Source organism: Myotis myotis, unplaced genomic scaffold, assembly GCF_014108235.1.
Source record: "Myotis myotis isolate mMyoMyo1 unplaced genomic scaffold, mMyoMyo1.p scaffold_m19_p_1, whole genome shotgun sequence".
In the NCBI taxonomy this organism is placed as follows: Eukaryota; Metazoa; Chordata; class Mammalia; order Chiroptera; family Vespertilionidae; genus Myotis; species Myotis myotis.
In genome coordinates, this window is record NW_023416313.1 from 161,590,744 (window position 1) to 161,607,734 (window position 16,991).

At 43.8% G+C, this 16,991-nt stretch overlaps 3 protein-coding genes across 11 annotated transcripts in view; 2 read left to right on the forward strand and 1 right to left on the reverse strand.

Annotated features, from left to right (window-relative positions):
- The window catches only part of ADAL (adenosine deaminase like), a 30,706-nt gene extending 20,649 nt beyond the window's left edge, over positions 1 to 10,057 (forward strand). For 2 of the 4 annotated variants that reach the window (XM_036299267.1, XM_036299294.1), the window contains 2 exons: positions 1,398 to 1,498; positions 2,724 to 3,385. In XM_036299267.1, coding sequence (XP_036155160.1) covers positions 1,398 to 1,498; positions 2,724 to 2,918 — 296 coding nt within the window. In that variant the 3' untranslated portion in view covers positions 2,919 to 3,385. Of the gene's footprint in view, positions 1 to 1,397; positions 1,499 to 2,723; positions 3,386 to 5,639; positions 5,749 to 9,865 lie in introns of those variants that run through there. The other 2 variants (XM_036299274.1, XM_036299284.1) reach the window with 2 other exon arrangements.
- On the reverse strand, positions 3,929 to 16,295 carry ZSCAN29 (zinc finger and SCAN domain containing 29). 3 transcript variants are annotated; one of them, XM_036299182.1, is made up of 6 exons: positions 16,165 to 16,295; positions 15,247 to 15,684; positions 14,566 to 14,767; positions 11,879 to 12,577; positions 9,129 to 9,599; positions 3,929 to 7,164 (listed from the first exon to the last, which is right to left on the reverse strand). In XM_036299182.1, exons 2-6 carry the CDS (start codon positions 15,559 to 15,561, stop codon positions 6,296 to 6,298), a joined length of 2,556 nt encoding a protein of 851 aa, XP_036155075.1. In that variant the 5' UTR covers positions 15,562 to 15,684; positions 16,165 to 16,295; the 3' UTR covers positions 3,929 to 6,295. The 3 variants fall into 3 exon arrangements, with proteins under 3 accessions (XP_036155075.1, XP_036155085.1, XP_036155094.1); XM_036299192.1 differs by having other exon boundaries at positions 16,153 to 16,295; XM_036299201.1 differs by lacking the exon at positions 15,247 to 15,684 and having other exon boundaries at positions 15,728 to 16,295.
- A 664-nt stretch (positions 16,296 to 16,959) lies between these two features.
- The window catches only part of TUBGCP4 (tubulin gamma complex associated protein 4), a 47,218-nt gene continuing 47,186 nt past the window's right edge, over positions 16,960 to 16,991 (forward strand). For all 4 annotated transcript variants that reach the window (XM_036299226.1, XM_036299237.1, XM_036299246.1 and 1 more), the window contains exon 1: positions 16,960 to 16,991. This exon is cut by the window's right edge and continues 106 nt beyond it. The gene's annotated coding sequence lies outside the window, so the exon portion shown is untranslated.

Sequence of the window (16,991 nt, forward strand, 5' to 3'; positions counted from 1 at the left end):
TTGTTTAACAGCATATATTTATGAAATGCCTACTCTGTTCCGGTCACTTTTCAATTGCTTGGAATAGAGCAGTAAATAAAACAGACAAACAAGCTTGCTTTCTCAAGGAATTTATAGTCTAGCAAATGTAAGACAGTAAACAAATGCACAAGAAAATATTAGTGTTAAGTTCTTCGAAGAAAATTAAACAGGCTGATATAATGATGAGATAACCACTTTCGATTGGATGATCAAGGAAGGCCTTTCTGAAGAGGCAAAGAAGCAATGGACTGAAATCCAGTTTACCGAATGATAAATTCGCTGAATTTACAAATTTACCAATTTGTAAAAACACTTGTTTGGGTATGCTTTTCTTAAAACTAGTTAGACTTTTCAGCAATTCATAATGGGTGAAGCTTTTTTATTTTTACCGAGGAAAATTTTAAACATCAACAAAAGTAGAGAAAATGGAAACTCTAGTGATAGCGATCGTACTTGTTGTGGTGGCTCCCAGTGCAGTGTGGGGGCAGGTTGGCTTCGCCATTTCTTGGACTGAGTGGCGCTGTGTTGAGGCTGCCTTACCCAAGAGAGCAGACACCATCCATCAAGTCAGTGAAGTATTCTACTCTGCTGAGGGAGCCTGGTACAGTTTCAAGGCAGGAATTTGTTAATAGAAGTCACTCTTAAGATGGACTGACTTGCAGCAGGCAGTGATTGGATGGTTGTCTGACTAAAAGAAGTAAGGGGTTTTCTTTGAAACCTTGAAAAGTTCCATTTCTGCTCTTGGCTTTTTATAATGCTGTAACTCTCAAGCAGTTCTGCCATTATCGGACCTTTATTTTAGCCTCCACATATAGACCAGGGAGAGTGTAGCAACCCTTCAGATAATTCCCTGGCTTCTTTATCGGGACTGGCTTACACATTCCTCTCTTCTCTCTTGTTAAAAGAAAGGGGAAGCACATGGCCGTAAAGGGAATATTAATTCCCTACCTGTCACAGTTGCTACCGTAAGTTGCACATATTTCCCACACAACCACACTAATTGAACTACAAATTTTTACACAAGAAAAGGTCAACTTTTAAAAATATATTTTTTATTGATTTTTTTAAAGAGAGAGGGAGAGAGAGAATCGTCAATATTAGAGCAAAACTTGGATCGGCTGCCTCTTGCATGCCCATACCAGTGTCAAGTTCGCAACCTGGTCATGTACCCTGACTGGGGATCAAACCAGCAACCTTTCAGTGCCCGGGATGATGCCCAACCAACACTACACCAGCGAGGGCAAGAAAAGGTCGATTTTGTAAAAGAATGAACTACTGAAAATTAGCATAGTTTAGAAAGATTTCTCATGTATCTACTTGATGATTGAGTCTACTAATCTGCTTTTAATAAAAGGTTTTTTCCCCCTTTCCTGTAGAACTCTGTTTGACCTCAAACATCAAAAGTCGGACAGTTCCATCTTATGACCAGCATCATTTCGGATTCTGGCACAGCATTGCCCATCCTTCTGTGATCTGTGTAAGGTGTTTTCTGTGAAGTATTTTGCTCCTTTTTAGTCCCTGAGTTGCTTTAGGTCAGACATTCATTACCTAGTTGAGTGCCTTGCATGCCTGAGGGTAATAGAGCCCACATAGAGGAGTGAGAGAGGACTGGGGCATGAGAAGCTACAAAGGGCCAGGGTGACTGGTTTGGCTCTAAGGGAAAAGGTCCTGGACAGTACGTAGGGGAACATTAAAAAAAAAATAGTGCCTTAGCTGGTTTGGCTCATTGGATAGAGTGTCGGCCTGCGAACTGAAGGGTCTGGGGTTGATTCCAGTCAAGGGCATGTACCTCTGTTGTGAGTTCAATCCCTGGCCCTGGTCAGGAGGCAACCAATCAATGTGTCTCTCTCACATTGATGTTTCTCTCTGTGTGTCTCTCCCCCTCCCTTCCACTCTCTTTAAAAATCAATGGAAAAATACCCTCCGATGAGGATTAACAACAACAAAAATAGTGATGCCTGGCACCCATCCCTTGAGATTCTGCTTTATATAATCAGGGAAGTGCCCTGAGAACAGATAGGTTTTAAGTTCCTTAGGAGATTTTAATACGCACCAATGGTTAGAGCACTGCTCTGGTGTTTGTTGCTTGTTTAATCCTCACCCAAGGATATATTTTTATTGATTTCAGCGAGGAAGGAAGAGGGAGGAAGGAAGAGGGAGAAAGAGAAAAACATCAATGATGAGAGAATCGATTGGCTGCCTCCTGCATACTCCACACTGGGGATCCAGCCTGCAACCTGGGTATGTGCCAGGAATCAAACCCGTGATCTCCTGGTTCATAGGTTGATACTCAACTACTGAGCCATGCTGGCCAGGCTGTTTTTATTGATTTGAGAGAGAGAGGAAGGGAGAGAGACAGGGAAACATGTATGTGAGAAACATCAATCCATTGCCTCCCCGCACACACCCCAACGGGATCAAACCTGCAACCTAGGTGTGTGCCTTGACCAGGAATCAAACCCACAGTCTTTTGGTGTATGGAATGATGCTCCAACCAACCGAGCCATTTGGCCAGGGCTGGGGCTTTTTTCTTTGTGTGTTTTTTAATGGTAAACAAGCCCCTTTAGGTACGCATAGATGTATTTATAGGCCCCTGTTTAGACTCTTAAAAGAAGCATGGTGAATAGGAAAATAGACTAAAGAAAGTTGTTTTTAAAAATCATTTCCTTGTTCATTTCAAACTTTCTTGCTTATCTTGGCAGACTGACGATAAGGGTGTTTTTGCAACACACCTTTCCCAAGAGTACCAGCTGGCAGCTGAAAATTTTAATTTGACCCCGTCTCAGGTATGGGATTTGTCTTATGAATCCATTGACTACATCTTTGCTTCTGACAGCACCAGGTCTGAACTGAAAAGGAAGTGGAATCATCTGAAACCCACAGTGTTACATTTTTAAGCTGTAATGAAGTGAATTACTTTTGAGTATGTGTTGCAACCAAGATCTTCCTGCCATATTTCTTTTAGTAAACCATCCACTTCTCATGATTAATTCCTCTGGAATCAAGTTACTGGTTTTTTAAAAATATTTCTGCCTTTCTCTTATTTTGACCATAATGGAGCTATGCCAGCCAGATACTTCTTGAGCTGTAGGGTACTTTAAGCTTCTATTTCCAGCCTTTATTATTTTTTGTCACACACACCCCCTCCTCACTCCACCCTCACTCCCTATTTTCAGCCTTTAATCTGATTTCCAGTTGTTCCAAAGTTTTGTTTCTGAAATAGCCCATGATGGGTGTTAGAGGATTTAAACTAACTAAAATATCTCCATATAATATCTGTTATTTTAAGCACCATGATGTTTCTATCTCTCCTTCTCCCTTCCTTTCTGAAATCAATAAAAACCTATATATTTTTTAAAAGGCAGGCAAAGATTTATCTCTTCGTACCAAGAACTTACTCATAATTTGCGTACACACACACATACACACACACACACACACACACACACGTGTGTGTGTGTGATTATGTGTGTGTGTGTGTGTGTATGTATATGTATGTATGTATATATATATATATATATATATATATATATATATATATATAAAATTAGAGGCCCAGTGCACGAATTCATGCAGTAGTGGGGTCCAGCCGGCCTACCTGATGGGAGCCATTGGGGGTGGGCCAGCCGGGGCGAGGGTCCGCGGGCGGTTTGCTGGCCGGCCCTGCCTCCGATCGGGGTGCGTGGGCCCACTCAGGGGCGGGGCTGGCAGGGAGGTCATTCTGCTATTTGGTCAATTGCATATTACCCTTTTATTATATAGGATGTGTGTATCTGTATATATATACACATACATATTATGTGTGCATGTGTGTGTGTATATATATGTGTGTGGGTATATATATATATATGGTATTGGTTTTTCTTGGCACATATATATTTTTAAATATACCTGAAGAAACACTGGGTACTTTATAGATATAATCTTTATTAACATGGTATCCCTGAGAGGCAAATTAAGGTATAAACATTATCCCACTTTACAGAAAAGGAATTGGAAGCAGGTTGGCTTACACATAAGACATTTGGACCCAGAATTCATATTTGTTGATACCCCAACCAGTGCTTTCCCACAAGACTATACATATACTAAATATAGTAACCTCTCATTTTAAAAAACATACTTCCCTAACCAAATCAGATCTGAAGCATTGCTTTAGACTGGTGTTTCTTATATCTTCCTGTCTGCTTAGGTAATATAATTGAGATACCATCTCCCTTTAATTACTAATAAATGTTAGAGTCCTTGTACTAGGAACCCTCAACATCAGAACCCTAATTCATCTCTCATCAAACACAGGAAGCTATGAATTACAGAATATCCTATCTCCCCACTCCTCTCCCTAATCTCATTCCAGCCACAGAACTCGAATTAAATGTGAATGTGATACAGCTACATATCCTAGGCCTTGGCCATCTGTTCACATTCCTCTTTCCTGACTTAACCATCAGAGTATCTTCTCAAGATACTACCTTTTCTGACCTTTGTCTCCCAAAGGAGCTAGTCTACTGCAATTGCTCATTCTTCTCCAGTACCAGCTGTTTCCTTATCAATAGCTGCAACATAGCACCTGATTTAATACAGATGATGGGAGCATCACCTCCTGATCTGCCTCTGGCACTCCATGCTTCAGCTGAGGCGATTCTTTCCCTGTCTCCTGCACAGCCCTGTTCCTGAAATTTTGTGCTGCTCCAAACTTCCTTACAGTCTTTCATTTGCCCTCTGCTCCATCTGCACAAAACACCTTATGTTCCCATTTCTCATTCACTTAACACTCAGTTTAGAAAAGTTCATCCCATCCTAATTTACCCAATAATCTCCCCTCCTTTGAACACCTGTTTTATGAAGCCTTCCTGAACAAAAGGCAAATACTTCTCATATTTTTTACAGCAAATTCGAATACATTAGATCTTAACATTTATGCAGTGTTACTACCTAGCTTTAAAACTTTGCAACTGTACGTGTGTACTTATTTTTTTTGTCCACGTCAGTGTCATTTTAGATTGTAAGGACAGGGACTGTTTAATTTGTGCTGAACAGGGCTCACCATACTACTATGAAAATATGGGCAACTGATTTAATACTATTTGATTATAAAGATCAGAAGTACACTTGTGTTTAAAGAGCTGCTTTTCAAAATAGATTTATACAGTTGAATATATGCATGTGTGTGTGTGTGTGTGTGTGTATTGGACTCAACTGATCAAAGATCATCTGTCCTCCTTGCCATTAAGGTAAACAGCTGCTGGTTTGGTCCGTTTTCCCAATCCATGGCAGCGTGGCAGTGGCTACTGCCCCTTGTAGGTTAGTATTGAGCACCCACGGGGAACCTAACAGTAGGCTATGTGTTTGGAGTGTGTAGAATATAGAGAATTCCCTGTTGGCAGCTTTAACTGCTTTCCCAATCATCTCATCCAGTTGCCTTGCTCTTTGGGCTTCAGGACCAAGGGACAGGTGAGATTCAGATGAAATGGACAGAAAAAAATTAAACTAGATGATGTAAATGGAGTATTTTTCTATTCCAGATCTTATAGGACCTGAAAGAAACTAAGACATCCAGGGTTTATACTGCAATATTTATGCAAGGTTTACATTGTTTCCCCATATAAAACACCTAGGTGAGAACCAAGATGGACATTAAACTCTCCTGTAAGGTAAATGAAGAGTGTGTACGACAAATGTAAAGGCTCCTCTACTTACGATGGGGCTATGTCCAGATACGCCCATCATGAGTGGATTATTTGTAAGTAAAAAATGTCCTTAACATACCAAACATCAAAGCTTAGCCTAGATGACAGTTTCTATTGAATGTGTATCATATTCATACCATCACAAAGTTGAACTATTGTAAATTGGGGACCATCTGTATATCATTCTGGGCACAGGCTTAAGAGAGCAGGAAGGGTCATTCCTTTTTGTATTCCCATTACTGTATAAAGAGCTAGATCTACTGAGTGAGAAAAGTTTCACAACTTCTCTGAAATGCTGCTGAGTAACAGGATGAGTAAAGAAGGTACGTGTTAGAGGACCTACTACTGTGCCTCTCTATTAAGGAAGCAGGAGAGGGATTGAAATCTTTCTTGCATCCTTAAGACGACTGCCTTGGGAATTTGATCCAGGAGAAACTGGAACTGTGGGGTAAATCCTAGAGTATTTCCTAAGCTAGTTGAGCACAGATAGGAGATGGATCTCACCACCATTGAAAGATTTTTCAAACAGTTTCAATACATTTATTGAGGTTCTTTTTTTTTTTTTTAAATAGATTCTCAGTGGCTTACTTAGGCATTGATTGTTTCAGAAGTTTTTCTCGTGTGTGAATTTCTCTGTGCTTATTCAGAGCAGAGCTTTTACTGAAGCACTTGCCACAATCCTGACACCCATAGGGTTTCTCTCCTGTGTGGGTTCTATGATGTGCACGCAAATCAGAACTCTTACTGAAACTCTTTCCACAGTCAGGACACACATGGGGTCTCTCTCCTGTGTGTATCCTCCGATGTGCACTAAAATGAGAACTGTTATTGAAGCTTTTTCCACACTCTTCACATTGATAGGGCTTTTCTCCTGTGTGGGTTCTCTGGTGAATTATAAGGCTTGAGCTCTGATTGAAACGTTTTCCACACTCACTACATTGATATGGTTTCTCTCCTGTGTGGATTCTCCTATGGGTGATGAAATTTGAACTGTCACGGAAACTTTTCCCACAGTCAAGACACTTATAAGGTTTCTCTCCAGTGTGGATTCTCCGGTGTCTAATGAGGCGTGCACTCCGACTGAAGCTTTTCCCACAGTCAGCACATTTATATGGATTTTCCACTTGTTGGGTTATCTGATGCATGAGGTGGGAGTTTGCACCAAAGCTTTTGCCATATCTAAGGTATTTATTGGGTCTTTCTCCCAAGTAAGGTCTCTGATGACTTAAAACTTTATCCAAACTTCTCTCTGGGAGTGTGGGTTTTCCTCTTCTTTCTCCTGGGGTCCTTTCCCAGTGTCTTCCTGATCTACATTCAGTCTCACTGCCTTTACTGTGATTAAGATGCCGGCAAATTTTCCTTTCAGACCTTGCAAGTAATGTCCTATGTAGTTGTACTTCCTCAGAAATATCCCGTTTTAGATTCTCTTCATTCTCAAATCCAGCCTCAAAACCTGCCATGAGAATATAATTTTTAAAGTTATCCATTTCCTTAATGATTCTTTGCCGAGGTAAAATAAGTGTCACACTAGATAATTAAAGATTAAAATTAGGGGGTTTTAGATCCTAAACAATTAATATCTATTAACATTTCAGTGTTTTACTTTTCTCCTTGGTAACCTATCACACATTTCTCATCTACATAGGGCTCTTTAGTATATTCTTTTAATTCTTCCTGGATACCCAGGATCTTCAGAAAATCATCTCAGTATAACAAGAAAAATCTGCCAGATTTTAAAAATTATCGCCATTTTTATACAGGAAAGACACATCCTAATGCTGGACTTTTGCCTCTTCTCAGGCTATTATGGTACTCTAGTTTATGTTCTTTGCCAGTAACTAAAGGGATTAGAAGGGCATGTCCAGGAAAACTCTGGGAAACTTGTATATCCAAAAAGAGTTATATGTGTCCCCTTCTGCTCAAATTCCAGTATATGTTGAAAATAAAAATAGGGTAGAAGACTACTTGGTGTCTTCCAAAGAACAGTAAGCCTTCTAAGAGAAGAACTGTGCTAGGAAGTGTCTCACTAAAAACATTCTCTTTCTATGGAAAGCTAATCACTAAATGCTCCTAAAGCACTTACCCTAATGCCAAAGCTAAGAACCAAATGCCAGGCTCCCCAGGCCTAGGCTTTGTGAACTTGAAAATTTTTAGTTTGAATTTACAGAATTTTCAGATAAACTCTGGATCCCAAATTTCCTGGACTAAATCTGAGAGCAAAAGAATGCTGAGTGTCAGCTTGTGTTCTACCTGTCAGCAGTATTCCTATCTAGAAGTCAGGTCTTAAGACATGCCCCGTGAAATAGAGGTTCATCAGATTAAATGAAATCTCAGAACCATAAATATGTAAATTTTTTGTGATCCTCCATGAGGGATTTTTAGCATTTCCTAAACCTAAAAGCCATTTTTTAGTGGAATATAGTAACACCCCCACGGAACTCATGCTCCATGGAACAACCTTAAAGAATGTTGATCTAAAGAACTTTTGGAAAAGAAAACTGCTCTTTATTGAATACTTACCATGTGCCCAAGAATTGGCTAGGTGCTTCACCATGGTACCTTATTTATAGCAACTTTTTGAGGTAGGTCTTCATAGATAAGTAAACTTACAGGATTAGGTTCTAAGTTACTCAACTTATAACCAACAGAGTCCAGATTCACATACATATACAGGGATGAGCAAATGTAAGTTAATAGTTGTGAGTATGCAAAACAATTTATTCTTGTATTATTTATTAATTATTATATTATTTATTTGTATTAGTCATAATATTTCATATCCTTATTTGTAATTTAGCTTTTAGGTATGATGGTTGGTAATTTAACCTACTTTTGCCCACCCCTACACATGTATGACTCCAAAATCAGAATTATTCTTCCCATGAGGGAAGCCATAGTGAAGTATTCTTTTCATAATACATCAGCTAAGATTCAAGGTCAATTCTTTCAGAAATCTCAAACTTTTGCGTAAGTGTGTCTAAAGAAAGAGGTTACCAGATTTTCAAATATGTATATAAAACAGACATACAGCTGGTATATAAGGTGAAACAAGAACAACAAACAAATGAGAATGAACTTTTAAAATCAACTTCATCCCATTATGGATACATGAATGCTACTAGGAAATGTTCATTTTCCGATTACCTGCTAGGTCAACTGCCTAGAAACCTAGCAGCTCACATATAGATGATAGCAAATTTACAAAGTTTGCAATCACCTTGGATTGAGGCAAGTCAAGTGAGTAATTTATTTCCCCTCACTAAACTGCTTTAATAGGGCACATGGGGAAGAGATGGGTGGTCACAAGAAGAATCCATGGGAGCTGGGTGTTAAGAGGCTTCAATCTCATGATGTGTTTTCCTAAATCCCACTGCCTCCCCTTTGCTATTTAGACCTTAAGAAGTAAAAGGATCTTACCACTGGGGCTCTGGAATAAGACTGGAGCACGTGTCAGGACAGCCCCCGGGGGTAGCTCAGTATCCTCTTCATCATCCTCAGAATCTTCTTCTGAGGCCTCTTCTGCCTCCTCAGCTTGCTTCTCAGTTTCAGCCTCACTGGTCTCCTGGATGGTGCAAGAAGCTGTGTCTTCTTCCTGGCCATCACTGGGTGGGGCAGCAACCCGAGCACTCACCAATGCATCCATCTCTTCAAAGAAGGGACAGGTCTCTGCTGCTTGGCCATTCTTGACTTTCCGATAGCTGGTTTGTAGGCTTTTAAACTTGGTCCGACATTGCTCTGGTGTCCTAAGGAACCCATATTCCCATAACCGCTCAGCCACTGCTCCATACAACTGGCTGTTGCGGTGACAGTTCCGAAGGGCTTCATAAAACTGAGTCTCACTAAGAATTGCAAGGTAAGTCTTCGTCTCTTCATAGCCCCAGTGTACACCTGCCACCAGAAGAGAAATTTCAGCACCAGGGCTTTATAGCCTCAATCCCTTAATCATATCATCTGCATCTTTCAAACATTCTTTGAAAGTTTCCCACAGAATGACTCAAAACCCCAAGAAACAGTCTCTTTTAAAATCACACTACTGCCTAAACTCTTATTATGACCCTTCTTGCCACAATATCAAAAGAAAAAAAGAAACAATCCCAGCAAAGACCTAAAAGGGTACAAGATAAGGACCTGATAGTCATGCACCTTGTCGTTAGGAGAGGACTGGCAGAAAGAGGAAGGGAGCAGAGCAGACAGCATCTCCTGGCCTGAACACGTGCTAGTGCTGCAGGCCCCACCTGGGCAGTGCTTCATCAGGATGATTACAGACCCTGCTCCCTGAAGGTAACCAAGGTAGAGGGAAGGGAGATTCAAAGAGTTTTCTTCCCACTTGAGAGCCAGCTGGAGATTACATTGCTTCTATTACCATCCACTCACTGAAAAGTAAAGAAGGGGAGGGGGGACATGGGGACATCTGTAATATCCTCAACAATAAAAAATTTTAAACAGTGTGGGGGGAGAATCAGAAGACAGAAAAAGCAGCAGAAAGGATGAAAAGATAATGAAAATTATAGCAGCTGACACATGTGCCACGTTTGTGGTTTACTTACATTTATTCCAGTGACAAAAGAAGGAAAATGAATTGGGGGGGGGGGGGGGAGTAGAAGGTAGGAAGACGATTAGAACAGAACTAAAGTAACATCAAACATAATTTAAGAAATGGAAGCAAAAGATCACTGTTCACAGTGCAACTAAATTTGAGAGATGTAGTCCTGTTGCCATTCCCCATTTTACAGTTTGGGAAACAAACTTGCTGCAGTACTTTTCATTCCTCTTAAAATGCCAGTGTGTGTTGCGAATCTCATAGAGGAGACTCAGAAAATGTTTCCCTAACTTTGGGCAATCCTTCACTATGCTATTTGAAGTAAAAAGGAACAAACTAACTTTGAGATTTGGGGGAGTAAAAGATAAAGCACCAGTTCATATAAAGTTCTTAATATTAGTTCTTAAAAATAAAAGAGTGCCAAATTTTTTTATTTTATAAAAAAATTATTTTATACCTAGAGGCCTGGTGCATGAATTCATGCACCAGTGGGGTCCCTCAGCCTGGCCTGGGGGATCGGGCTGAAACTGGCTCTCTGACATCCCCTCAGGGGTCCCAGATTGCAAGAGGGTGCAGGCCAGGCTGAGGGACCCCACCAGTGCACCATTGGGGCTGGGGACGGACACGGGAGGTTGGCCAGCTGGGGAGCAACTGCAGGAGAGCTCCAGGGCATGTCCAGCCTGTCTTGCTCAGTCCCCGACTGGCCAGACCCCAGCCAGAGCATCTGCCCCCTGGTGGTCAGTGCATGTCATAGCAACTGGTTAACCGGTTGACTGCTCCCTGGTGGTCAGTGCGTGTCAGAGCAAACAGTTGAGCAGCCTTAGCATATCATTAGCATGTTATGCTTTGATTGGTTGAACGGAAGACTGGACACTTAGCATATTAGACTTTTATTATATAGGATCAGGAAAAATTTTTAATTTTCAAAAATGGAAGCAATGATATTCCTTTTCAGAACTCTCTTGAATTTGCTGTGTATTTCTTTAAAATACCTAAAATTGCCGAAACCGGTTTGGCTCAGTGGATAGAGCGTTGGCCTGCGGACTGAGGGGTCCCGGGTTCGATTCCGGTCAAGGGCATGTACCTGGGTTGTGGGCACATCCCCAGTAGGAGATGTGCAGGAGGCAGCTAATCGATGTTTCTCTCTCATCGATATTTCTAACTCTCTCTCTCCCTTCCTCTCTGTAAAAAATCAATAAAATATATTTTAAAAAAAATACCTAAAATTATTCCCTACTCTTTATTATCTGACTTTCCCACAGAATGAAATATAATGGAATTGAGAAGTGCCTCTCTATTCCCTATAAGTGAATAGGTGAATAGCTTAAGGCAGGTGATCGTAAGCTTCATGACTCCACATCCAGGCTCCTAACTCAAGTCTAATCCCAAAACCCCGTGGTTCTCAACCTTCTGGCCCTTTAAATACAGTTCCTCGTGTTGTCACCCAACCATAAAATTATTTTCGTTGCTACTTCATAACTGTAATGTTGCTACTGTTATGAATCGTAATGTAAATATCTGATATGCAGGATGGTCTTAGGTGACCCCTGTGAAAGTGTCGTTCGACCGCCAAATGGGTCGCGACCCACAAGTTGAAAACCACTGCCCAATAAGAAAAGCTTCTTACCACTTGGGCTTCGGTAAAGGACAGGTGCAGTCGAATTGTTGGGGTCCTGGGGGATGGCTTTCTCGCCCATTTCATCACTGTCAGACTCTTCCGCTGTGGCCTCTTCTGCTCCCTCCTCATGCTGCCAATTCCCTGGCTCTGGCTCCTCAGTCTCAGCATCGCTGCTTGCCAGGCCAGAGTGAGAGGCTGCCTCTTCCAGGCCATTACTGGGCAGGGCAATGACCTGAGCACTCATCAGGGCTTCCATCTCTTCAAAAAAGGGGCAGGTCTCAGGTGGGTGGCCACTCTTGACTTTCCTATAGCTCTTCTGGAGACCTTTGAACTTGGTCCGACACTGTTCCAGCGTCCGGAGGAAACCATACTCCCGGAGCCGTTCAGCCACAGCCCCATATACTTGGCTGTTTCGATGACAATTTCGGAGAGCCGCATAAAATTCAGTCTGACTGAGAATCGCGAGGAGAGTTCTGGTCTCTTCATAGCCCCAGTGCACACCTGCCACCTTCTCATCCTCAAAGCCCCAGTGATCCTGATCCACCCAGCTGCTTTTCTCTCTCCTGGATGGTAACAGGTCAGCATGCATTTGTCTATCTCCTGTGAGACTGCCTCTTGGGAGTTCCTTTTCTTTGGAGCCCAGATCTGGGATCCAAGGCTCTCCTCGCTCCAACCTGGAGACCACACCAGATTTAGGAAATGGAAATCCTGCTTGCAGGAAAGCAAACAAAGGATGTCATAATTTGGACTTACCAGGAAAAAAAATACCTGAGTTCAGACCTGCCTTTTTTATCCAAGAGGCTTATAAAGAAAGTGGCTGCCCAGCCAGTATGGCTCTGTGGTTGAGCATCAACCCAGGAACCAAGAGATCAAGGTTCAATTCCCTGGTCAGGGCACATGCCAGGTTGTTGGCTCAATCCCCAGAAGGGAGCATGCAGGAGGCAGTCAACTGATGATGTTTCTCTCTCATCGATGTTTGTATCTCTCTGTCCTTCTCCCTTCCTCTCTCTCTAAAAAATCAATAAAAATATAGTTTTTAAAAGTGTCTAAGGAAGTATTTTCAGAAAGTGCAATGTGTTGAAGAAAATGGGGGAAATACATGAAACCTCAAAAAATGAGAACTATTTATTTTCCAGAACAGGGTGATGAGAGGAAAGCTTCTGTTGTATGTCAGAGCAGATATTCTGTTCCAAATTGCTCCCAAGCCCTCCTGACCACTTGTAGGCAGGTCATGGCACTGCTGGGAACAGTTACCTCCTGTCTCCTATATTTCTCCACTTGAGGCTAGAAAATTAAACTCAGATTTCAAGGGGGAGGGAAACAGAGGGGAAATCATCCTCAACTCATCTGTTTCCTTCACACTCAGTCACCAAGTTCTAAAAGTTTTTCCCTTACTATATCCTCTATTCCTACTGCCACCATCCAAGTCTAGACTCCTCACCTTCTCACTCCCAGCTACCTGCAGCAGTCACTGTCCTACCTAGCTCCAGGCTCTTGCTTCCTCAGCTCACATGCTATATACTGCTGGATCTTAACCTGAGTGCCTACTATGCACTGTCCATATCAGGCTCTTCCCCTCCTATCCAAATTTAACCCATTCTTCAAGCTGTATTTGCCAATGCCCCCATGAAGCCTTCCCTACAGCCCTCCTTCATCTTCCACTCTGTCAAACTCCTATTATGCTCACACAATTGAGGAACAAGTTATTATTTAGCATTGCATTGTTTCAGTACAGTTCAGTCAGCACATATTTATGTTTGCTGTTATGTTCTCAATCATATTATAAGCTCTTTAAGGATAGGCATCTTTCCTTATTGCAGAATGCCTTGCAAGGTGTTGAGCACATGGCAGGTGTTCACAAACTGATTAATTCTACAAGCCTATGTGGGGGCGTTGAGGGATTGCATCTGGATGACTAGAGACCAGAGAAGGCTAGCTGAGAAGGGTAGCATCTTGAATGATAAAGTCAGAATTCAGAACAACCTCAACAAGTTAAAGAAATGATCAAAGAAAAAAAATCATACAATATGGATTTTACAGAGTACAAAGAAGAAAAACAAGCTCTACAAAATCATGTACAAGGGTTAAGTACTAGACGTAAAGACAATGGGGAAGGCTATGAGAGTCCTAGGAATTACCAAGTGAACAATAACATTAAGTAATTGAGCTATACTGAAAGAAAATAGTGAAATTCTGAAGTAAAATTCTTACTCTGCCTTAAACTATCGGACCCTCATTAGAATAATACACATAACTTAGTTCTCCATAATTGACATATTTGTAGAACTTAAAGTTTCCAAGGGAAAGTAACAAAAACTTAGTATGTCGGAATAATGGAGTTTCTGAGGAAAAGCTTAAAGAAACAAATACAATTTATTTTGGAAAAGGAAAATGATTAAAAGGAAGATATACCTTCAAGTATAGAAAATACATTTTATCTAGGAAATACTGACCTAGTACCATCATTACCAAGAGGAAATAAATTTGTTCAAAGTTCTGACAAAAGCTAAGGAACCATTCTCTGGCAGACTTATCAAAAGCGGAAATACAAGAATACTTTCTGCAGCAGAGAGCTGAACTATCTGCCTTCAGGAGGTAACCAACACCACATACTCCATCGTTACTGCTCATTCCTACATCCCTTTCCCACTCACTAGTCCCAAACCCCACTTCCCAACTTAGAACCTACTCCTCACCGCTCCTGTGAAAAGGTCTGAGCTGCTCCTTTGGGTTCATCTGCTCCTGTGGTCCCAGGACTGGGCTTCTTGCCCTCTTCTTCTTGGGTACACCCCTGGACTGAGGTTCCACTGACTCCTGCCGAACACTTAACTCTCGTGATGATTTCAGGGGTGTCATCTTCTCCAAGCGTACTTCCTGCCCCTTCACAGAGACTGTGACCTAGAAACAACCCCCATTAATGGTCACTGCAAGGTTATTATGAGGGGCCTTCCCAGAGGAGATTATTTAATACCCCGCAAAAAAGACCACCATCCTTTGGGGACATGGCTAGGGTTGTGGTTGGTGGTGGTAATAGCCAAAGGAGTCATTCTGATTCCATTACTGTTCGCTTAGAGCAGCTGGGACTCCAGAAGGCAAAGATCAAAACAGTAAACCCACTACAGGCGAAAACATAAATCCCTTTTTTTCCCCAGTTAAATAAAACAATCTATGAATAACTCATGATGACAGGGTAGCAAAGATACACCCAGGTAGCATCTCCAGATAAGCTGTATTTGAAAAAGTTACCTGTTCTGGGACCAGAAGTATAAGCATTACCAAGGGAGATTGTGCCCCTCTTTACATGTCTGCACCTTAATTTGGCCCCGTAACCTTGCCCCTGCCCAGTCACACACTTGTGAGTTCCCCTCCCTTCTCACCGAGCGTCCAGGTCTTCCAGGCTCTCCTTCTAAATCTTCCACCAGAGCCACAGCCTCCTCTCCACTTTCCGGACATTGCTCCTGTGCCCACTTCTGGATCTCCCCGGGTAAGATGGTCAGGAACTGCTCTAGCACCAACAACTCTACAATCTGCTCCTTGGTGCGCACCTCCGGCCTTAGCCACCGACAGCAAAGTTCCCAGAGTTGGCTGAAAGCCTCCCGGGGCCCAGCTACCTCGTGGTACTGAAATTTCCTGAAGCGCTGTCGTGAGGTCTCCGAGCTAGTGCCATTCCCTCTCTGAGTGGGTTTGGCCATGATTCGCAGCAGAAAGCAGCTTCCCTCTACGTAAGGGTCTGGGTTCCGGGGCTTACACCTATCTTCCCATGTCCTTGGAGAATCACCTGCAGATGAGTCTCTCTCTGCAAGAGGCGTTTTTTCCTAGGGTAGAGAGAGAGGGCACTATCAGAAGGAATATATTCACCTGTCTAAAGCCTTGCCCGAGCTGGCCTGACTTCGCATCTATATGCTCCATGTGGCCATCTGAGGTAGCACCAACTTCAGGATAGCAAGCCCAAACTGAGCCTGGAGGGAAAACTTGCAAAAGCTGCATTTCCGGGCGACTTCCCAGGGCAGCCTGGCAAAACAGCAGAGAGAACATAGTCTGCTCTGCTTCCCCCACCCCCCAACTCTGATCTCATTGAGCTCCTCTGCCAAGGTCGCACTGTGAGTTCGAACCGTATGGGAGACCCGGAGCTCAGCAGCTAAAGGCAAGTCACCATCCTGCTCGCGGCCACACAAAGCCTCTGTCCAGCGGGTCGCAGCTGATCGCCCCCAGGCTGTCTACGGCCGCCCAAACCCCTGGACTCCACAACTACCAATTCCCACCCCCAGACAAAAATCAAGTACTGAATCAAATACTGGGTCTTTGCTTGTCCTCACAGCAGAAGGCAAATGTTCGGTCGGCAAATGTTCAGGAACTACTGACGGGAAACCTCCCGCCTGGAGAGGTTGGTTTTGGCTCCTGAAGCGAGGGCCGGTGGGCTGGGGGAGAGCTGCACCGAGTTGGGGGGGAGAAGGGAGTCCGAGGGGGCAGCAGTCACGGGTCTCCTGGGGACGAGCTCGGGTGCTGGCCAGGAGAGCCGAGTGCTGCTGCGGGGTTCGCGGGCGCGGAGCTCAGCTCCGGGAGCGGCGGGTGCGGGGTTCCGGCCTCTTTGTCTTCGCTCCCTCCGGCCAGGTCACTATCGGAGCCGCGGTGCAGGAACCCCTCGCCCCGCTCCGAGACCTTCTACCGAGCGAAGGTGCCCGGGAGCACTCTCCAGCCCACTCCTGGGAGTGTCTCTCTCCCGGGCTGTCCCTCAGTCCACTCGCCTCTCTGCCCGCGGGCCAGCCCCAGCCGCCCGAGGTCGGCCCCAGGCCCGGCTCGCCAGCCTGCTAGTCCAGCTCCCGAACCGGAAGTCCGTGCGGGTGACTCGGACACCGAGGGCGCATGCGCGAAGCCAGCCGCCGCGACTCCGACTCCCGCGGAGCCCGGGCTGGAGCCGGCGGGCGGGTGGGCCCCGCGGGCGCCGCACTTCCGGGACGCGGCGCAGCGTCCTCTCTCCGCTTCCCGGCCGCTCCTCCCGCCGCAATTGTCCCGGCGAGTGGGCTCAGGAGGAACCGTCGAGCCCAGGGGCCTGCGCGCGTGTAGAGAACGGAGCCGTGGATTCCGTGGTTGCCTGGAAGGGCGCGGGGGGAAGGAGCGACGG

Excerpts from the sequence above, each read along its gene's own strand:
- ZSCAN29 (XM_036299182.1), bottom strand. The coding sequence starts at position 15,561 with ATGGCCAAACCCACTCAGAGAGGGAATGGCACTAGCTCGGAGACCTCA. Across the intron at positions 14,768-15,246 it reads CTGGAAGACCTGGACGCTCG|GTCACAGTCTCTGTGAAGGG; the intron begins GTGAGAAGGGAG and ends GGTTGTTTCTAG. Across the intron at positions 7,165-9,128 it reads CTTATTCCAGAGCCCCAGTG|GTTTTGAGGCTGGATTTGAG; the intron begins GTAAGATCCTTT and ends TTCTCATGGCAG.